General features: G+C 41.0%; 1 protein-coding gene across 1 annotated transcript; it reads left to right on the forward strand.

Annotated features, from left to right (window-relative positions):
- Positions 1 to 5,162: 5,162 nt before the first annotated feature.
- LOC139642651 (heparan sulfate 2-O-sulfotransferase 1-like) lies at positions 5,163 to 21,084 on the forward strand. Its single transcript, XM_071517589.1, has 7 exons — positions 5,163 to 5,753; positions 15,723 to 15,961; positions 17,789 to 17,874; positions 18,417 to 18,555; positions 18,719 to 18,816; positions 19,039 to 19,196; positions 19,430 to 21,084. The coding sequence occupies exons 1-7, from the start codon at positions 5,630 to 5,632 to the stop codon at positions 19,654 to 19,656; spliced, it is 1,071 nt and encodes a 356-aa protein (XP_071373690.1). The 5' UTR covers positions 5,163 to 5,629; the 3' UTR covers positions 19,657 to 21,084.
- The last annotated feature ends 2,335 nt before the right edge of the window (positions 21,085 to 23,419 follow it).

The raw sequence follows: 23,419 nt of genomic DNA on the forward strand, positions 1-23,419 counted from the left end.
GATTTGTGTGTATGAATCATACAAGTGATGATCAAAACTTCTCAGAAAATAATCAGTGTTAATACTGTTACGATGTTATGTTATTGCTATTATCAATAGCCAAATACAGTGGTCATCAATTTCTCCATGGTAGTTACCTGTTATCTACAGCTTTCCAGCACCATATGATAAATCAAATAATTGTCACGTTGTTTCAGGGTAATTAATTAAAGCAAATGGTTCCCCTTAGATAGACACTGCATCCTTGAGTTAAGCCTTGTTCATTGGTCAGACACTCTGTTCTGTACCTATCTGGACTTCTACTGTCTCTGATACCAAGGAGGCCAGGCTTCCATTACTCCTCTGGGATCTGCCTTTAGTTCCCAGGGAAAAGGCAGAAAAGGCTTTAGATGATTTCCATGAAATCACATTTCTTGATGATAATACAATTAATGAAAGTAATGAGTAGGTAGTAACATTTTATCACGCTGACACTGTATAATTCATTAATTGCTTTAATTACATTGTAGAAAAGTAATGGCTCTACATCCAGATAATGGCGACAAACCTTTGTTAAGCCCATTTTCTCCAGCTTCTTCTCCAAGGTCTCGTCCATGATGGATCTGTGTTCTCTCACCAGGCTCGGCCTCCAGTGAGCAGGCTCTAATACCCTCTGCCCGGCCTCACAGGTCTTCCATTGCAAGAGGAAAGTTTAGGGTAGGGGAAACCAGGGATGGTTGTAACACCTGGGTACAAGACACCCCTATTTGTCTACTACAAATAAAAGTCCTTTAGACATCTACTACACAAATGCAGATTATGTGAGATAATGTCAAATGTAAAGAGTTCCACTGCTACTGGGGTGAGTTGTAACATTAACTGGGTATGGATGTAACAATAGGAAAATTTGCTGAAATAAGGCTCACACTGAAATTTAGCTTACATTCATTAAAATTCAGAATTTGATTGAATAATGTTTGAATAACTCTATTTTTCAATTTTTACAACATTTTTACAACTATCCCCATGGTGGCCATTACATATTAGCATGAAGGTAAAGCATCTAAACTAACTGACTACTGATTGATGTTATTCAAGTTAAACCATTTTACCTACAAAGAGTGCTAACCAAAATATAAACTTCATCAGAAACTTTATCTCAAAATCTCACAAATATCTAAATTTTTTTTTTTTTTTTTTGGTGTAAAATCCTCACTGTTGCACACAGAGCCATGACACCATGTTACAATCATCCCTGGTGTCCGCTATATTTCTTTGCACATAAAAAATGATCAAGCACTGAAAAAAGAAAGACAAATGCATATTGCCCAGATGAGATAAATGAGAGGATAACCTTATACTTATTTAGGGCCTTTTTGGAAATGATGCTTTGGGAAATAAAAGTGTGAAAAAGTAAATGCTTGTAAATTAGTAGGGACTCCGTGCTCCAAGTTATAGAACAACAGTGACAGTAGCCCTAACTGCAGTCAGAGATGCATAAACATGTATTGGGGATAATCATGAGGTATTACCATGGATTAGTCTAGAAGACATCTTCCTGCGTTCTGGTCCCAGCATCTCACCCTGATCTTTCACAGGGTCAAAACTTGATCCTGTCACTTCTCAGATCTGGAACTCATGGATTCTCTGTAAAATTCAGTTTGGTGCTGATTTGGGGATTGTATTAATTCATACACGCATTAGCACCGAGATGAAAAATATTTTTTACTTGGTAAGCTTGGACCTTACCTAGGTTGCAGTTTTTTAACCAGGGCAATTTTATCCTTAAAACTCTGGCACCACCTACTGGCTGAGAAACACTATGATTGCTCCATACATGAGTTGCTTTTGGACATTTGATTCAGTGTTGGTGGAGCAGCTCTTACTGTTCATGTGTTTGTTTTTTTTGTTGTGTTTTTTTAACTCCTATAAGAAGAGCTGCTTCAGATCTCCAGTTTCTTCATGGAGTGTTCCTCCCTCCTCCTTTTTCCAGTTTACCCAGTTCTGTCATTCTGAGACCTTGGCCTTCTGCTGCTTCTCCAGCTCCTTGAGATTTGAATGCGATAACAAGACACTGACATTGCTAAGCAATATAATGAGTTTACTTGATTTTGGTATGTTTTATTTTATTATCTTGATTGTAACTGGGGAAGAGAATATTCTCTGACATTCATCACCACCATCTACCACATGAGTCATTCCGGTGCCTTTTGGCCCTTATAACTTTTGACAAAGTATATTTTTCACATTTTTTTATATTCTGTCAAAAAGGGACATGTTTGACTATTAGAAAAACAGTGACCAAGCTCCAACACTTAATCCTGATAATATTGTTCACAAAAACACACATTTGACATTATTACATTACACTTAACCAAGAGGCTGGAATGGAGCCTAACAGGACATAACACCAATAATGAATGAAAGTTTAATAATGAAATATATATTTAGCGATGTGGTCAGAGAAAAATAAATTGACAAAACCAGAAAACATGTTTAGAATACATTAGCCCTAGCACTGTGCCCTCCAGCAGCAAATAAAACAACATTTATGTCCTACATTCAACATCAAAATATGGACCTACATCATGACTGCAAACCAAAGCAAAAACTACGGGGTAACAGAATATATAGAAAATAATATATAAACAAACTTTCAATTAGTGCTCCTGCCCCCCAAAAAAGCTTCTGAATACAGTACTGTATTCTATTCTATGCCAACTATAACTCCACAATCTACTTCGATTGCTCATTATGGACAATAATTCACCTAAAATGTCCACTTTGCTGTACATTTGTAGCTAGTGCTAACCTATGGATGTTTGCCACACTCCCATTGTGGCGCAGACTCTCACAGTAAACCCCAGGCAGCTGACTTCTAAATATTAGCTGAAGACTGTCGCAGTTCATTAACTGCCTCAGTCTCTTGTAGCTCTTGTTCCTCTTGTAGCTTCTGTTTCTCTTGTAGCTCTTGTTCCTCTTGTAGTTCCATGTGCCATGGCAAAGTACAGTAGGTCTCAGCAGCAAGGAGGGACAAGTTAAAGAGATACAGGATGAGATGGGAGCTACAGTGATAGGTGAATCTGATCAGTAACAATATCCACATTAAAGGACATGGGAGGAGGAAGCGTTATATTCTCACACTTCGAAACTTTTTGGATATAACCTGCAAAAAGAGAGCTGCTCTGTGCAATAGCCAACCTTGACCTTTCAAACAGCCTGAGTACATTTTCCCTCAGTTGTTTAAATGAAAAGTCTGCAGGTGTTTGTGAAACTAAGGCCTTCTTCCAGGCAGCGTTTTAACAGCAGAGGATCTCGGCCAAATCCCACTCAACCCAAGGACCAAGAGAATGTCGGATGTCTGATTTTATTAATGGGCTGGCCTTGCTGATAATGGTATTTAAAATGATTGTGACAGAATTCATGCATCTTGGTGGGGATGAGACTGTAAAAGGGTAAAACTGTGAAATAAAGCTGCAACGATAACGCATATAAATAGCAGGGATAAATGCAAGTGTGTGATCAGATTGTTCATTATAGCATATCCACAGGCAGGTCACATTTAATAGCAGATGTAAATGAGGTCTCAGTTACTGGAGGGACCCCACCCTCTTCAGAGTAGGCACACCCTTGGGAGTGGTGTTGCAGAGGAAGGTGGTAATGACAGACTATGAAGGCAAATTAGAGTCTGAAGGATTTTAAGATTGTAGAAAAATGTTCACAAATGTTTTGAGACTTAGACTTTTTCAATTATCATTTTTTAATGTGTGAAATAAATGTACATTAATAAATGCCTATGTGTGAATGTGTATAAAAGATTTGATCAAACAAAATATAAATGTTTGAATGTGTGAAAAAAAATCAAATTCAAACTAGATTTTCCACATGCAAGAAAAAGATTTGTAGTCGCGCATAATGTTTTGTGAACAAGTGGAAAAAATGTGCACAGAAAATTTCAATCTGAGTGCATATGAGACCTAGAGAGAATTTCTGAATTAGTTAATTATCAGTCTTGTTTGTGGCTGTGCAACTGCATGATAAGGTGAACCAAGCACACACAAAACTCGTGCAGTACAAGTTTTGACCCTCTTTTGTCATGGCACAAGATTAGCATCTTATTTGACGATCCAATCAGGGAGCGGTTGGGTGATATTAGCTGTATTAACCAGCTTAATGCAGGATACAAGCTACCAGCTACTAGCTAGCTAAACTCTGAACCCTTTATACCAACCAATCAAAATCACAAAAACACTATTTTAAAGAGAAAATATATTGAAAATAATGTCTATGTTCAATAAGAAAAAAACATACCAATTCAGGAATAAAATCGGTAGCTAACTCAAGGTGGAAGAATTTTCAACCAACCTGTCATTGAAATTCAACTGCTGCTGAAATTTAAAAGTGGGCCACTGCTGGACCACCAGCTACACCCACCACTGCATTTCATCCTCCCATAGAGGTCCAACAGAGACAACCAGCTGCATGCCACTCAAGAAATGAATGCCTTAATATAGCCTATATCTCAAAATAAAAAGGTAAACAGTTAGGAAGTACCCCGGCACCAATTGCACCCTCAGCTGCCCCAGTGGGGGATCCCTCTTTGAGTTTGCCCACCCAAGGTTTCTTGCATTTTTTGCCCCTAACAAGGTTTTTCTTGGAAGTTTTTCCTTGTATGCATCGAGGGTCTAGTCTACCCAGCACCAGTCTGGTGCCGGGTAGGTTAGACTAGGTAGAATGGGTAGGCTGTTATGTCTTGCTAAAATCTGCTTTTGTGTATCTTGTGCTTTTTCTGATGTTTCTTATATCATCCTGTTCTATGTTTGATTGTTGATCACCAGTTAGATAGCTATGGTTAGGCTCAGTCTCTGTAAAGTCCTTTGAGACATGCATGTGATAAAGGGCTATATAAATAAACAAACTTTAAATATTGTAAATGCAAAAAGTAGGTTTATTAATGCTCCATACCAGTGCACAAATGAACGGAAGCGCATAGGTGAGCAAGGGAAAATCTGAGATTTGTATAGTTTGTGCACTTTAAAAGAGTCAGTTCCCGAGCTCACATCAACGAGATTATTTCAAAACGACCGAATCGTTTACAGGTCATGCACCTTCGCTCACAGACTCTACGCTAGTGGACGCCGCTGCCGCACATACTTGTGTCGTTGGGACTCGTTGGGACTCGTTGGGACCTATGGTTGGGACTGCCAGGCTCGATTAGCGTTTTAATGGATGGGACTTAATGGACTGTACATGCAGGCGGCGTGGCTGATACAAAACAAGCCCAAATTAAAATGCAGAGTGACTGATGTCTTGAGTTTTAAAGATAACGCTAGCTAACGTCAGCGTCAACTCATAATGTTAGTTAGTTAGCAGGAAGCAACATGAAACACTGTTTTGGAAACACTCGCTAGCTAGTTAGTTCAAGTGCTAACCTAAGTTAACCCTGTCCGATATTGAGCTTGGTGACAAACTAGCAGGGTTAAATAGCCACAGAGTTTTAGTTACATTTGCAAAGTCCATCGAAATTGTGAATCAACTTAGCTAACAGCATTAGCTAGCCACGATTAGCTACTTCGCTTGTTAGCCTAGCAGTGGACCTGGAGACTTCACTGTTTGATTGCATCCGCGGTATGACTTATCTGGTTGTTTGATGGGGCTTTTAAGGATTATGATGCCGCCCAAGTTTCAGCTTTTGGCTGTTTTGGCATTTGGAGTGGCGATGCTCTTTATTGAGAACCAAATCCAGAAATTGGAGGAGTCAAGAGCCAAACTAGGTAAGAGGAAAATAGAGATAACTACCAACAAATAGGTGATGCAGAAGTTGTTATTTGTTCCTTTAGCTTGACCATCTTTGCATGCTTCTCTGCCTGACCTGAGCACGTTGACAAGAATAGGCTCAGTTAATGTTTTGGTTATAGTTTGTGGTTGTTTAATGTTACCCCACCAGCTTCCCTGGTTCTGTGACATTCTGCACTTATTATAGCTGTTAGTTTGCCAATGTAGTGCGTCTTTTTTAAACAGAGAAAACCCAACAGGTACTAGCTTTGCTTTTCAACATTATGCCTAATATTCTGCATTTTGTCGACATTATTACTAACAGCTAGATTGTGTTTAATAGAGCTTTGTATGCTTGGCTGCTGAGTCAAAATTTTGCCACCAGGGTCTATAGGACCTGACTGTTAAAACTAGTTTCAAGTAAACATTCTTCCATATTGTCTGGTATAAGTTTGGTGTTTGTCTTTGTGAGCTTTGTGGAGGCTCATTGTGACGGACTTGACACCAGGGTGTGGAGGGCAAGACCGTTTTATAGCTTTTCTTCCTCTTCTTTTGGAATGTTGGCAGACTAGACATTTGGAGGCCCATAGCTTTTAGGAAAAGATGTGACTGATATAGCCTGACATGAACTAGTAAGTCTCATGATCCACTTAAGTTAACTGATCTGTTTTATGTATTGAAGTCATCAAATATGAATATTTTAACCTAAACATTACTGGTCCCTAAGGCAATACCATGCACAATAACACAATATAGACTAATCTTTTAAGTATGTATTTAAAAGCTGATGTTTCACTCAATATTTAATGTATTGATTGCACAGCTTTTAAATTTTTGCTGTTGTGTACATCACAACACATCATTCTTTAAAGTGACAAATTGTATGCTTTCATTTTGAAGGCAAAATAACCTTAATTCTGGGCTCTGCCTGGTTATCTCTGACTGGCTGACACACCTACTTTTGAGTGATGTCTTGTAGCATGTTGAAGTCAAATGCATTTGTCCTGACTGCCTTCGATAATCCTTTTTTTATTGTTAGGATTAATACAGTCTACACTGGAAAACAACTTTAGTCTCAACAACTTTCCTTGCCCAACATCAGGGTGCTTTCAGGTTTTACAACTTTTTTTAAAAGCCAAAAACCAATAGGTTATTAAGTGTACTGTTGTGATACACATACACTTTGTTCAGTCAGCCTGTGAGGTATAGACCAAATAAAAGACACACCAACAAAACTTTACACCATAGTGAAGGGACGGTCATTAACTAAAGTTGTGCCAAAAAGGTCTAGACAAATTACAATCATTACTAACATGACATTTCTGAGTGATCAACTTCCATCCATCCATGATGCCAAACCACAGTATCCAATTTTTTGAATACTAGCTCCCACTGTGCGGCCATCTGTTATTTACGTTGCGAGGCAGCTGGATTCGCGAGATCACGATCACGTGAGAATCCATCTTGCCAGGCTTCAAGTTATTCGTTTGTGGCTGAACCACAGTGGTTCGGACCAATCAGCGTCCTATGAGGGCAGCTACGGGCGTAGTTTAGGTGTGACGACAGTGAGAAGAGACTGTTCGTTCACAACAATGGCTGCTCCTAAAGAGGCTAGCGTAGATGCTGCTATAACATCAGTTATTTCTGAACTGGAGAGTATTTCTTCATTGAAAGAAGAGCAAAGAACAGCACTGCAAGAATCGTCTACCGACATGCTAACTACATACAACGTTTGTTGTCTTTCCTCTTCGGCGCTGTCCTACTACGTCATATGGTTCGTTGATCTGATTGGTTGAAGTTAGCCCGTCATAGACGGTGATAGACAGATGGTTCACCCAATCACCTGCCAAGTATTTTTTGAAAGTGCCTGCCCTTTTCCAAACAGTTTCCAAGGACGACTTCCCAGATGGTTCTGTGTAACAAACCATCTGGCGTGTCAGGTTAATCTGTTATTGCTCTAAAATATTACATGATTCGGTGTGTTGCCTTCTGGAAAAGCATTTCCGTTTCCTTTACCAGTTTTTTGCCTTTGTTTACATCTCTGCACCTTTATGAGTGATCAAACTGCTTCTAAATCCTCATATATACTTCTACTTAAGTTAGCGTTTCCCAGAATGCCTTTGACAAGCCCCAGTGAACGGGCGTGAACTTGTTGCATTCAGCTTTGGGTTGTGCGTGACCAGAATAGTTAGCTTTAGCATGAATTTTTCCTTTAAGCTCCATGCAGTTGAAGTCACTTTTAATGGTTTTAATACCCAATGGAAGGAGCTGCAAGCCATCAGTTTTTTTTTTCAGCATACAGAACTTTGAAACGCCGTCCTTGGGTAATAGCTGTGGTTACAGTGTTTCTGCTAGATTTTTTTGGGTGTAGTGACAGTTAGGGGAAACCGGTGTCTGGATGGTAAGTTTTCCTTTCAATACTCAAGGACTGGAGTCAAATACCATCCATTGTGAAATGTATTCCACACTCTGTACCAACAGTCCTCACTTCAGCCTCTGAGACAGTAGATGGTAGATTAGCAATTAGGGTTGGGCGGTATCCAGTTTTTGACACCGTTAAACCTTCCCCAAATTTCCCCGCGGTATACGGTATTACCGTCTGATGGGTTGTAGGGCTTGGAGGGAGCCACCAGGGAGCCGCCAATTCCAAATGATGAATTTATGTAGTCGCTGCTATACCGTTTCTCGCCACAAGGTGGCTGCAGTGCACTTCAACCGTGATTTTCACACGACGGCAAAAATGTGGTACATGTTCCAGTTTTATTCTCTGAACATCAGAAACGGAATAGCAAACGTTACATATTTACAACATATTTACAGTGGGTGGTCCTGCTTGGGCAGCAGCAGCAGCGGGGGGCTTTGAACTGGACGAGATGTTCATCCTCGCAGCGGAAGCGGGTGATTGATTCTGAGATGGGCACGTAAAACGAGAGAAGCATTGCCAGGCAGGCAGCATTGCTGCCTGCCTGGCAAGCAAGCTGGCTTAGCTTGCTAGCTCTATGCTAACGTCCGCCTAGCTTGCTAGTTAGCCTGGCTAGCTAACGTCAATATGGCTAGCCTAGTTCGCACCGTCCGTGCGGGGGTGGGGTGATCTTCGAAGAATGGTCAAATAGTTCCCAGTGAATATCGAATAGCATTTTTGCTTGAAATGCCCGTCCCTAGTCGGAACCCGAAATGCTGCCAAATTGCAGCAGTTGCATTCTTTTTAGGGACCAACTCGCTTGCACTCGCCATCTTTGTTTTCTAATTCTCCCTTCTGAAGAGAAGCTGTCACATGACGCGCGATTATGATCGCTTCTAAATAGTTAGTCTTTTTTGACAGGTTATTTAGTTGACAATTACATTGTTTACAAAAAGTTCTGTCATCACTTTCTAGCATCTTCAACCACACAGACAGTGGTGCTGGATAAACACTCTTAAGGCGTTTATTATATATATGCGCACATTGGGCAGCAGAATGTTTTTATGACGGTAATGAAACGGACACCATTGCTATTTTCAAATACCCCGGGATACCGTATTACCGTGTTACCGCCCAACCCTATTAGCAATGTCCATGCCCCCTTGGGGATAAATTGACCCAAGCCATGTCAGATAAAGCACCCCACCCCATTTGGAAGCACTGTAATTGAGGGAAGTCTTGTTTGTTTGTTTTTCTAGTAGTCTAGTTGTTCTGGAATAGGCAGCCTGTAGCGTAATTTAGAAGCAGATTAGACAGATTAAATGTAGCGCACAGATGGAGAATAGTCTGGCCAAGTTCCTATTTCACATGGCTAACAACCCTCTACTTTATAACAAGTAGAGGTAATGACCTAAAGCACAAAAGATGCTTCGTCATCCCACCCACCATCTTCTCCTTGTCTTAGATAAAATCAAAAATGCTGTCAGGACGATTTTAGCCCTACCCATAATGCTTTGCTTTGCCAGTTCCGGTCAATACACTGCCAGCCAGCCTCTTCCAGTTCTTGCAGCCCTTTGCGATGTGTTTATTGCGGAAATTCATATCGCGATAACGATAAAAATACAATACATCTTTCAGCCCTAATGCAGTATGAAAGCGGATTCCTGAATTTCTATATGACCTACAGTGTTTCCCACAGGTTGTCAGTTTACATTGCAGGCAGTGGGGGGTTATTTGTTACTTGTTGTTGACGTTTTGTTTAGTGAGCCCAGTAGGTCGTATTTTTTTCAGGCACACTGATGTCGCTCAATCTAGTATAAGTTAATGGCATTGCAACATTAGCCGACTATTATATTTCCATCTGATTATCTCTCCATTCAGTTTGTATTGGCACAGACATAGCCCACTGCAACTCTAAGGAGTACAGATGCACTGTGTCATAGGTGCAGTGAATTATGGTCATGGTAGTTCACTAACAGGCTTTTGGCACTTGGCAGCATTAAATCTTGGTTGTTTGAAGCCTAGATCGGCGAGAACCGCCAAAAATGTACTTGTTGGGCTGTTAATTTACCTGGGCGGGCTGCCCAAATATTAAAATTGTATAGGAACACTGACCTGATCTAACCTGTCTAGTTGTATGACTGTCTTTTGCCTTGTGCAGTAGCCTACACCAGACTATTACCATTTAATGTACACAGAAGTGTTTCTGGCTTTAGAGGTAAGCTAATTTAGGTTGTTTTACTCTGTGGTAGGTAGAAGTCACACTTGTTTGAGTAGACAACTACTAAAACGACTGGTGTGGCCTACCAGTTTATCCCTGAGTGTTGAGATGATACAGTTATTTGCAAAGAGAGCCCTGTAATTTGGAATAGGTGGTCTATCATTGCTTTCCTTTCACTGATGTCCTGCCTCCACTGTTGGCCAGAGGTGTTTACTCAGAACGCCTGAGGAACAGCTCACCCACAGTAATTGAAATAGGCTGGTAGGAGAAATGAAATTGGGTGAAATTCTGGCTCCCATTAGACTTACAGTGGAGAAAAAGAACTGGGAGAAAACACTTGTAATTATGCCTCCTGTCTATTTTCATCAAAGGCTTAATCACCTATAAGTATGTTAGTGTGTTTTGAAGGACCTGGTTGTTAAGCTATTTAAGGCATGCATGTCAACAAGACTCATTGCATTCACTGCATGTCACCTTGGAACTTGAACTTTTTGAGACTTCTGTTTGGAACATGCATGCTGAATTTCATGCCAATCGGCCAGATGGTGGGACTACGAGAAAAGGTCAACTTTGAAAGGCCATAACACCTCCATTGTAAGTCTGATTGACATGAAACATAGCTTGATCAGCTTGATCGACACTACAGGACAACCCAATTTTCACCAGCCAAAAAAATTAATAGGCCCTGTGTAATGTACATAGAAATATATCACCCTAACATTTCCAATGATGTTTTGTGTATAGAATCAGGAATCAGGTACCTGCTGTGTGTCACCACATGGGAATGAATTTCAACTAAAGTTTGGCTAGTTAACATCCAGGCAACAGAGAAACCTGGAAAGGTTTGAATAAGATTAGACGTTACCACTTTGTGTAAAGCTAGCGTAACAGGCAGTCAGTCGGGAGCCTGATACAGAGCCATTGTTTTGCTTTGATTTGATTTGGTCAGAGTGTGTATGGTGGTCAGCAGGGACAAAGTTTGAGAGAAGGCAAAATGCAAATCCTGTATAACCAAGGCATTCAAATCTTGGTGTCAAAAAATTACTGGACAGTGTGGTAGATGACCCTTATTTATTTATTCGCTTAAGACAAATTTTACCAGCCTTTGGTCCTTGACAGGCAGCAATTTTGGACCCTGCAACAGGCTTTGTCAGTTTTTGACATGTTGATGCCAAAAGTGGAATGTAGCTTAAAGAGACAAGGCACACAAACTATTCTAAGCAGGCCTGATGGCCAAGCAACGGCACTGTTATCCAATGCACTTGACAAAGTGTGTTGCAAAGTAGGAAAATGTTATTCAAATGATATTCAGTATTATTCAGGCTATGTTGTTCTTTTTTGTTCTTAAGTACAAGCTAAACTTGCAAGTGCTGCATCATTGAGCAGGATGGTTGGAAACTCAGATAGTTGGAAACTCAACCATCTGAAGTCATACATACCAGGCAAGGCCCCAGCTGAACCAGTGACAGGGTGCTCCAGGGAGGGAGCTTGTGTGGGTGCCCAGGACTTTGGTTTGAAAGCAAAAATCTGTTTTTAACATCGCAGTTTGATCAGGCATTAGACACGACACACGTTCAGGTCATTGCATTTCTATCTCTCACACAGAACCTGTCTGCTAACGTCAAAAGTATTGATACTTCGATAAGTATCAATACTAAAAATTTGAAACGGATACAATACTCATTTGCAACAGTATCAATACCAGCAGTGCTTTCTCTTAATGAACAAGACTAGGTCAAAACCTAGTATATGGCTGGACCGTGTATGAGTGTGCCACGTGCCACGGCTGACCAATGGTGTAACTAACTCCGCTGTAGACTGCTAATACAGAATAATAGTCCATACATCCATACTGATCTCCGTTCCAGCGCGTCCCGTCTCCTCTCTCCGCCGCTGTCATCTCCACTGCGCCCACGGCCTGCATTGATCCTCCCGATCCAAGCGCCAGGCGTTCTAGTACCTATCGGTGCCGAAAATGCCGTTCGCCGGACACCCCGGCCGAAATCTCGGCCAGATCACTGGGAACAAATCGGCGCCCAGCTATCGGCACTGGCCGGAACCGTGGCCCCGGGAAACTTCGGGAAGGTCGGAAATAAGCCCTCGGCGTGATGAAACCTCCATGCTTGTTTGTGTCTCTCTCAGAACAGAGGGGCTGTCAGGTGGACTGAGCTCGCACATATGCATTGAAATAAACGGTGATATGATATAATTGTATAGATTCTACTTTAGCTTCAGCTTACATGCATGATATTGTTCTGCCTGCTTACTGTGTGGGAGAAACGGGCTCCGCGGAGAAACAAGATGGTGGAGAAAACGAAACTTAAATTTCTGGCTCTGTGATCCTATGATGTGCCACGTGCCACAGCTGACCAACGGTGTAACTTGATCACTCAGTCAGTCAGTCAGTCAGTGAGTGACAGAAATTCGCGTTTATAGGGCTGGCCCCGCTGTTGCGGTCCAGCCAAAAATCAAACATTATTTCTAAAGGTCAGCTACAGAGCTAGCTAACGTTATCAAGTAGGTTTGCCAGATGCCGGTTTTCGACCGGACTATCCGGTTTTCAGATGCATTGTCCGGGCCCGGTCAGAAGGCTCGACCGGACGTTGAAATGTCCGATTAAAATCATTCTGTCAATAATAATCCACTAACTCTAGCCCTGCTGATTTTTCCCTATCATTGGTGGGTATCTGTTGCTTCAACAAGTTAATAGTGTTCTGATAGGCTGATGACTAGAGCAGGGAAATCTGCTGTGTGAGTGCAAAGTTTTGAATGAGTTTTATCGGGCCTACGTTATGGAGAAGCGTGCGTCTGTCTGTCCGTCCGTCCATCTGTCTTGTTTGCACCGGGATTTCCCCCTGCATTGTCGGATATTAAGGGACTAGTTTGGGTCTCTGTGTCTGTGTTTTAGTTGCTTACAGTCTATGCTGCAGAGGCCAGGAGGCAATATGATGTTTCACATGCTTGTGCAGTATAAGCTCACTCCCCTCAATAAAAAAAAAGAGCAAATCATGACGGCGATTGATACCTGTCAATCAAAAATGTGTTGTTTGATCTCAGACAACTTTGTTTTCATGTTAATATAATTTTAACATGAAAACAATATTTAAAAATAAAGATTGAAAATTAATTTTTTCCCCTGTGGTATCGAAAATGGTATCGCATATCGATATTTTCCTGGGTATTGTATCAAAGTTAAAAATTCTAGTATCGTGACAACCCTAGCTGGCTATATCACCAGCAAGGCTTTTCTGACGCTAAGTGTATTTGCATGCAATTATTAGGCCTAAATAAAAGGCCTAAAAAAAAAAAAAAAATTTAGCTGTGACACTGAGGGTTTGTGAGGCGCCAGGCATAAATCATCACCCTATTCAGTTTTATCCCTTAATGATTTATTTCTTTTCTGAACTGTAAATCAAATCAAACATCATACGACACTGCATCCTCTGTTTTTCTCCTTCCAGACCTGCCTCTAAAATGATTATTAAGAATGAGTGAAAGAGAAAGAGGTTCATTAGGACTACCAGTGCTTGTAGAAACCATTATTCATCATTGAAATGTGTGTACAGCCCAAAAGAGCACATGTCACTCCGCTATTCATATCCCTCCACTGGCTCCCAGTTGCTGCCCGCATCAAGTTCAAGTCCTTGATGCTCGCCTACAAAACAATAACCAAAACGGCTCCGACCTACCTGAACTCCCTCATTCAGGTCTACGCTCCCTCCCGCTCACTACGCTCTGCCATGGAGCGGCGCCTGGTGCTGCCACCACAGCAAGGCCCTAAGTCTCTAGCCAGACTCTTCTCTTCTGTGGTTCCCCGGTGGTGGAACGAGTTGCCAAACTCCATTCGATCCGCAGAATCCCTCTCCGTCCTTAAGAAAAGGCTAAAGACCCAGCTCTTTAGCGAATACCTCCTTTCATAAAAAAAAAAAAAAAATTTTTTTTGATGCACTCTATGCATTACCTCATAGCACTGCCTTGTAGCACTCCCTCATAGCACCTATGTCCTGTTGGACCAGAACTTAGCTTGTTGCACTGTCTCGTAGCACCTTTGTCCTGTTGGACCAGAACTTAGCTCTATAGCACTTACTCTCGTTGTTCTCTCCTATCTAGAAACTTGCTTGTGTTGTATGCAAATCTCATGTGGAAGTCGCTTTGGATAAAAGCGTCTGCCAAATGTGAAATTGTAAATTGTAATTGTAATTGTACATAGGCCTAATTACTTTTGCTACATTTGACATCCTATAATGAATTTAGATGGACTGTATAAAGTACCACTATATGGTCAGTTGTCTCCCTGGAAATGATATTCACCTACCTAACAAGTTTTGCACTATAGGTAGTATTGCACCTCCTCCTACTGGACCATTAAGGTACTGCAGTATATACAGTATTATCAGCCAAGTCATACTTGAGAGCAGTGTTGGGGGTAACGCATTACAAAGTAACACATTACTGTAATCACATTACATTTTTCTGTAACTCAGTAATGTAACACGTTACGGTTCCTAAATTCAATAATCACATTACAGTTACTAATCAAACAATTATGTTGTTACTTGCGTTACATAAATTCTTCAATTATCTGCAGGATTTGGGATCTGGAATCTGCAGGATTATCTGGGCGGATAGAAAAAAAATCATCAAACATGCCTTTTCATGCACGCTTGAGCAACAACCTCTGACCTCTCGTGTGACTTTGGCTAGAGACAGTTCGTGCGGGAGATAGGACAAAAATGGCAGAGTGGTCTACAACTTTTGAGGGGTGGAGATATGCACATTACTTCAAATTTGTTGCGCGAAAGGACAAGAATGTGACGGTAAAGTTCTGCTAGGCATTCAATTGAGCTTTGTTCTCGCCACAACATTTTTCTGTGAAGTGCTCTTTGGGCTGGTTTTCACCAACTTTGCTGTTGGCGTTGTAGTATTAAAGAGCATAAAAGAAAGATCTTGTGTATGTCCTCCTTATTAGGATAGGGATTTGTGCAGATATGCGGGCATATGTAAGGTTTAACGTTATATTGTTAACTGGCAATTACGTGACAATGCATCTCAGGTGATGTTGCGGAGTAATGGAAAAGCAATGTAATGAGTAGTGTAACGAATTACTTTCTACAGGGAGTAAATAAGTAAAGTAATGCATTACTTTTTTTAAAAGTAAGTTAAAAGTAGTTTTTTTGAGTAACGACCCCAACACTGATTGAGAGTTGCTGAATTATTGAGTCACGTGCACAAACTTTTGTGTCATTTGTTAATATTCAGTAATATTTACGCTTTTCATGATGTTATGTGTCAAGGATTAAAATCCACTTTCAGTTTTGTTAAAAGTCATGTTGTCTCCCTTTGCAGAGCGCACCATTGCCAGACACGAGGTGGCCGAGGTAGAGCAGCGTCGCAGTGAAGACGGTGGGCGGGAGTTATCACCAGTGGCTGAAGAAGACGATATGGTCATCATCTACAACAGGGTGCCCAAGACAGCCAGCACCTCCTTCACTAACATTGCGTATGACCTGTGTGGGAAGAATCACTTCCATGTCCTGCACATTAATACGACCAAAAACAACCCTGTCATGTCTTTACAAGACCAGGTGAGATCATGGCCCATCATGATATTTAGATGCAGTGGAGCAAACTGGGGATTTACAGTACAGTATACACAACACATGGTGGCACAAGATCATAGGGATGGCAAAAGCTCAGACCAAAAAAAAAAGTGAAACCATTCTATTTTAACTGCAAATATATAACTTTTTTTGTAAGATTTGCCATCAAATCACCAATTGTCCAGCCTATGACAGGCTTGTGGATACTTCTCATTAAACAAAATTTTGAAAAAAACTAAATTTGGAGATAGAATTAGCCAGTTCTAACATGAGAGGATTCCACCAGGGTGTACAGCTTTAATACTATAAAATACTTTTGGGTTAAAATACTAATAAAAAAAAATCCAGAGGCTTTTCTTACACCCTGCTTTAGCCACCGCCTTAACTTAAAACTATGCACTAGAGCAGTCCCTCTCCTTGACCTCTCTTTCTCTAGCCTTCTGAAGGGCATCTGCTTTTTTTCACATTTTGCTCTAACAACCCCTATAAGTTAATGTGTGAGTTAACACTGTGAAAAACTATGTAATATATGTGTTGGAGAAATGTTTGGCAGGAATCAAAGTCAGCTGGGTGTGAGCTCATTCTTGTCTTTGGGTAAACTAATGGAAGAAATTCTTTCGGACTACAAGGAACAACACCTTTGGTGGAGATTTTGGAAACCATGGCAGAAGAATTTCATTTGAGCTTGGACTTAGTAGCTCATTGCCCCCTCCTGCAAGTGCAGACCCTGTGCATCTTTTTAAAGCCCCAGATAATATGCGTGGCATTGGCACACATTACTGAACTGTTATACTGGGTGCATTTGTATTCCTGTCAGTGAAGCTTAGGACACATAGTGTAAATGCCCCGTAGCTATGCTAGTGTTATTTTTGGCTGCTAGTGCCAAGGTAATATCCTGTCTGCCATCTCACAACAGGCTGCCCCCTCCATCTTGGAAACAGTCTGTTTCCTTTGCAGATGATAGAACAGTTAGACAAGGGGAGAGAATTAGTCTGCTGGAACGCCAAAGCTGAACTCATTTTACTACAGGAAAATCCAAATTTGTATCCAACAATATTGTCTACCTAAGCCAAAATTGGTGAATGTGTATGAGTCCCATCATATTTTTCTCTCTGGAACCGTAGAATGCATGTCAAATGGAGGTCTGGTTCTATATAGAAATACTATATATTCAGTGGCAAAAGTATTAGGGCCATGTGGGGTGAAATTGGTTATGTTTGCTGTTAACTGATGAAATTTGTATTTCTAGTCACATGTATGTGAGGCAACATACAGTTGTTGCAGCCTGTCTCCTCTAGTTTCAGTTAATACAGTATTACAACAGATTAACTTATTCTAAATAGAAGTCCTGTGAATTTGGTCCTATACACTTGAGATACAATAACTTGGAAGTTTTTGACCCATTGACTTGATTTCTTCCTTTTGAGATAATCTGAGAAGTCCTACAGCCTCTTGCTTCTCATTACAACCCAGTGGGATTTCCATACAATGGATTCTGACTTACAGTGTTTTGACACAAGTTGAATACATGGATAAATCAATGTCCAGAGATTTGCAAGTACTGATCACAACTGACAATTTGTGTAATGTGTTGTAGCATACACACAAATAGGCTTAAATGGTGAATTAATAGCAGGCAGTCAGTAATGTCATCTCGTACATCTTCTGAGCAGAACTACAAGTGTATCAGTTCCCAGCAAAAAGCCATTTTTACTTCTCTGTCCCTTCAATGTTCTCTTCTGTGTTTTTTCCATTGACTGGAGAGAGTTTCCCTGCTGCTCCATAATTAGTTTCCATTATCTTTGGCTACAGGTGCGCTTTGTCAGGAATGTCACCTCCTGGAGAGAGATGAAGCCCGGCTTCTACCATGGCCATGTAGCTTATCTGGACTTCTCAAAGTAAGGCCCTTCATTTTCTTGTAATGCCATTAATATCCAGATTAGTTACAAACAGTCAGCAAAGCAGATAAAGGAGCTCTTGTATTGATTGCTAATGTGTGCTTTAGTGTTGATTAATAGCATTGTTGTCCTTATCTCCACTGACATTATCATTTCAGTGATCAGAGGTAATTATCCTAATGGTGTATGTGTTCTTCCCTTCTTCCGTGAGAGATATCCTGTTAACTTGCAGTCTCATTCTTCCCAGATGCTGCCACCCTGTTGCTGATGGAAAAACTGATTCTCTAGTACAATAAACACTCATTGGACTAGGTGCATAAAGATGGCTGCCTCCTGCTCTGATTTCATGCGGTCCTGCCAGGCCGTCCCCCAGTGTAACGCGACACTGTCTTTGTTAAATGCAGATAAAGTCTTCAAGCACATGTTGACCTTTGGAATGGGCAGTGATGTCAAATCATGAGGTCATCATCTTTATGCACCTTGTCTCCATAGCAAATAGCCACAATTCCAAATTCAAGTGCAATTTCCTTTTCTTTGTTTAGATATGGGGTGAAGGGAAAGCCAATGTACATAAATGTGGTGCGGGACCCTATAGAGCGCCTGGTTTCGTACTACTACTTCTTGCGTTTTGGAGATGACTACAGGCCGGGCCTTCGACGAAGAAAACAAGGCGACAAAAAGGTCTTTATTCTGAGCTTGTCAAAAATATTAAAAAAAAATGTATGTATGCTTGCTCAAATGGATCTTCAATTACTTTTAAAGCCTCAGATGTTTTGTCTGTTCAGTTACTTCCTAGAGCGATGTATGATGTGTTACTAGGCGTTTGTTTATGTTTGTCTTTTAGACCTTCGATGAGTGTGTGTCATCAGGGGGCTCTGACTGCGCTCCTGAGAAACTCTGGCTTCAGATCCCCTTCTTCTGTGGCCACCATTCAGAGTGCTGGTGAGTTCGCTGCACCTGCTACCTCTCCAACAAAAAGAACACTGTGATACTAAACATCGACTATTCAGTATTAGAAGGACATGGCTAACAGAGCCAAATCATTTGAATATTGCCTGCACATAGTCTACATCAGGCACACCATGGTAGTCACCAACTAATTTTCTTATTTATTGATAATGATATGGTCATACACTGTGCTATTAAGTGCTGTTTTGCATTAAGGAATGCGGGCAGTAGATGGGCTCTGGACCAGGCCAAGTATAACCTGGTGAATGAATACCTGTTGGTTGGAGTAACTGAGGAGCTGGAGGACTTCGTCATGATCCTGGAGGCTGCACTTCCACGCTTCTTCAAGGGCGCTACAGATCTCTACCGAACAGGTACCAGCACAACCCAGTTCTCTTACAGCCCTCACCGTGCTACTCCAGAAATCACCATAAAGTTAAACCATTATGTAACTGAGCTTGTTTTGTCTTCATGCCATTCTTGATTTTGCACTTTATTGATACAGCCCAAATGCCAAGAACCCATTGGAATTGCTTCCCTACCAATCTGTAGTAACCGTGCGTTGCCTAGACTGACAGACTCATTAAACTGTCTTGATTTTTTCCAGGGAAGAAGTCCCACCTGCGGAAGACCACTGAAAAGAAGCCCCCCACCAAAGACACCATAGCCAAGCTGCAACAGTCAGACATCTGGAAAATTGAAAATGAGTTTTATGAGTTTGCACTGGAACAGTTTCAGTTTGTACGTGCCCATGCTGTCAGGGAGAAGGATGGAGAACTTTACGTCCTGGCCCAGAGCTTCTTCTATGAGAAAATCTACCCCAAAGTCAACTAAAGGCCTAGTTGACTAAAGGCTGACGTGGCCCCAGCTGCACAGGGACCTTGTAAGAACTACATTCGAAGTCATATACACTGGGAAGAGGAGAGAAACATGAGAGGGAAAGTATACCAAGTAACGGTAATTCTGGGGAAAGTTCTGCTGGGTCCGTTGCTCCTGTACTTCAGCTTTTGCTGGGATTCAAAGATGAACAAAGCTGTTACGGTGCGGAAAAGGCCGAACTCAGACCGGACAATGATCTGTACTGAAAAATTGCACTGTTGCCTTTTGGATTCAACACTAAATAGTTTATTATAAAGACACAATGACATGATAATGAATTTTTACAATCCATGAAATGACATAAGACCAGTTGGAATTTCTACAGGAAATGAGGCTACAATCTTGATATTTTATTGCTGGTGCAGCTGCTGCGAAAACTTCAAGGATAAACTGCCAATCTGGCCTGTGTGAGAAGGAATTACCTCCCAGACCAGGGTGAAATTGTAGTTGAATACATCTTAAAACCAAAACACAAGCAGCCTTTGATTTATCCTGTCTCACAAGTAATGTGTTTGATTTGTAGGTGGGCAAACCTCAACCAGTTCAAATAGTTAAAAACCATATTTAAATGTGTTTACCCAAGTCTGTTCCCCGAGAAGTTTGAAAGGGAAATAAGCTCTGCTGGTTGAGAAATGTAATGAGGTCAGTGTTGTATTATTGTTTTCTGCACTGTCTGTACATTTTAGGTGCATCAATAATTGTTTACAAACTACAGAAGAGAAGATCAAAGGTATTTAACAAAAAAAAAAGGAACATCAAAGCTGCATTTGTACATACTGTATTTACATGCAGTAAATATATCATGTTTTTGGACCAAATGGTAGTAAAGAAAATAGACTTAACCATTGCATCCTTTGATGCGTGACTTGTAAAATAGTCGTTTTATATCCCACTGAGATGTTCTCAATTTGTAGTTACATCTAATGCATCGTGTCAGTATTTTATCACAAAAATAGATGTGCATCCCTCAGCAGGCAACTTTGATATAACTGACAGATGCGCTATTGTACTGTTTTTATCCTGTGAGAGAAACTCAGTTGTGGCAGGATTGTGTCGTACTGGTATGGAGCAAAAATGAACTGAATGTTTGAAAGCAGGGTTTACCAGACATGACACATTTTCAGAGTTTTGACTTTGCTCCGCTCTTGGTCACAGGGTCATTTCCAGTTTAGAGAGACTGGGGGCGATGGGAGTTGATAGTGCCTTTATCACAACATACAGGAAACATTTAAGACATTTTTTATATTCAATTTCAAGTGATTCCACCTTCATGTTACTGTTTCCTCTTTTTTTTATTTGTGTATTCTTTTGAACTGTGGGTCCTGTTTCTTTTCTGATGATGTTTTCATATTAATCACTTGAACAGTCTAAATATAAATACTTAACTGCAAGTGTCTTGGCTCATACATGTGGCATGGAACAATAATATTTTACATTACTTATCACCAGAAGGCAGTTAGATTTCACCACTGTTGAATTAGCTTTGTTCTGTTGATTTTTACTTTTTTTTCCCCATTAGATCATTTTCTATTTTTTGTTTTTCAGTGGCCTCACCACCAAGTCAAAATGTTTTTAGCAGCTTGAATGTTATAATTTTGTGGTCCAATATTAACATTTTGGCTGATGTTCAGCCTTTGTTCCCCCAGTTATAGAAAGTGGGCTCCTTGGTTATCTCAGGGTTGGACAGTGTTTTACAGACAGATTTTAAAGTTAAATGATGCACACGGTGCCTACTCAAGTATGAGGACAGTCAAGCTTGTCTCAAGCCCAAAGAGGATTCCCCATTGTTACGTGCGCAGCAGAAATCTGTTATGTACTATTGGTTGAGAAACCTTTTGAGTTCATACAGTAATTTACATGAGCCCAGTAACAGACTTTTGAATCCATTCCTCTCCTTTTGACTCCATAATTACAGAATAATTGCCTCGCTATATCTTACTCAACAGGGAGTACTTAACCACTGAAACCGTGAAATAACAGACTGGGATGGGATGATCTGCTGAAGTCAGCATTATTACCAACTCCTGTCTCTCTGATGGGTGAGTAGACAGGAGGGAGGAGTGTGTCAGCAGGGAGAAGCCTAGCACGCTCCAGCAGTCCACAGCCTGTTCCTGTGTCTACACAGAGACAGCACAAAGGCCCCAACCCATCTGACGCATTGTGGCCATGGACACAAGGAGAGCCTGCCCGTCTCAGAAAATAGAACTCAATTAACAGTTTTGCTGCAGGCATATTGGAACATTGTTTCATTAACGAGATGAATACAGTCTGATAATTACTTCTTCTCAATTAAAAAAGCCTACACTCTATATTGATTGTGGCTGATGAGCTTGAAGGTTAATTAGGAACAGAATATTTCAAAAGTGTATCCTGCTTTGTTATTTGACAGGTTTTGTAGTGGTTCTTACTGACATGGTTTTGTGCAGGTTTTTAATTATAGGATTCCCCACTTCTTCCTGCCGCAATAAGAGAAATTGATTCCATTTATTTTACAGAATATTTATGTCTCTCATTTTAGCAAAATAACTTGCTTCTATCTCAATCTTGAATCAAGCCTGTGTTTGAAATGTAGCAGTTACATTTTGTCATTGGGTTCTCTGTGTCACTGTTGCATACCGTGTCCCACTAGAGGGCGCCCTGGCCCTGCTGAACGCCTCCACGGAGCCGCATGGGTGCTTGGAGCGACTGAAACTGCTCACCAAGCCCCATTAATGCACCTGTGCAAAGCCAAATGGAACAAACTAATAGTGCATTACCATTAAGAATACAGATTACGCCATTAGGCACACTTGGCTCTCAGGCCTTGTGATCGCTATAAATAGTTTCACTTGGTCTTGGACAATTTGTGCTGCACTTGCATAATGACACCACTCAAATTAATTCTGGGTGTGTAAATGGAGTGCCTGTATTGAAGCTTGTTGTGAAAGGGGACATTTTGGGCTTTTTTAATGATGTGCCTATTACTGCACCACCACCTTTTCAAGAGGGAGTGACCAGTGGGGCAGTAACCCCCCATAAGTAAAACTCCATCACAACCATCCAGAGCATGTGATCCTGTTATTGCTGAAATTGCTCACAAAATAATGACCTCATTTTGTCAATGAAAGTTGGCTGGACTACTAGAAATGGCCCTCTGGATTCTTTTTGGACCCTTTTTCAATGGTCCATAAGAGACCCAGCACAGTTTCTGAAGCTAGCTGACCTCAGAGTGATTTCACTACTGCTCCATAAAACAAACAGAGCAGAGCAGAGGCAGCTTGACTGCCCCTCACTGGGACTGTGGACAGGACCTTAAAGCGGTTGGCCAAAGGGGACCATTATGTGTACTACTTTCACTGTGTTTTATGTAGATGCACTGCACTGAAGTGGAAGGTAAAATTAAGCCAGCATGTCAGAGGCATTGGGCCAAGAAAACCTCAAGTGTTCCTGACATTCTTACTATACTTAAGCCGCCGCAGATGATGGACTGCAATTGATAGGGGAAAGAAACGATGGAAGCCATCAGCATCAGAAAGCACTGCCAGATTCATCCATTAATGCTTCGTTGCCTACTAGCCTGTTATTCATTGATATTTGGCGAAGGGGAGAGGCACAGTTGCAAAATACAAATCACCAGATACAGAAAACACTTAACTGAGCAGTAATCCACGCATACAGATTGCTGATAACTGCTGGTCAAGTTGCCACAAGAACAATGCCACCCGGCTTTTTGATACAC

The sequence above is a fragment of the Centroberyx affinis genome, unplaced genomic scaffold (genome assembly GCF_046629955.1).
Source record: "Centroberyx affinis isolate AG114_WGS23_722 - 3 ecotype Tasmania unplaced genomic scaffold, CSIRO-AGI_Caff_v1 ptg000503l_1, whole genome shotgun sequence".
NCBI classification, from domain to species: Eukaryota; Metazoa; Chordata; class Actinopteri; order Beryciformes; family Berycidae; genus Centroberyx; species Centroberyx affinis.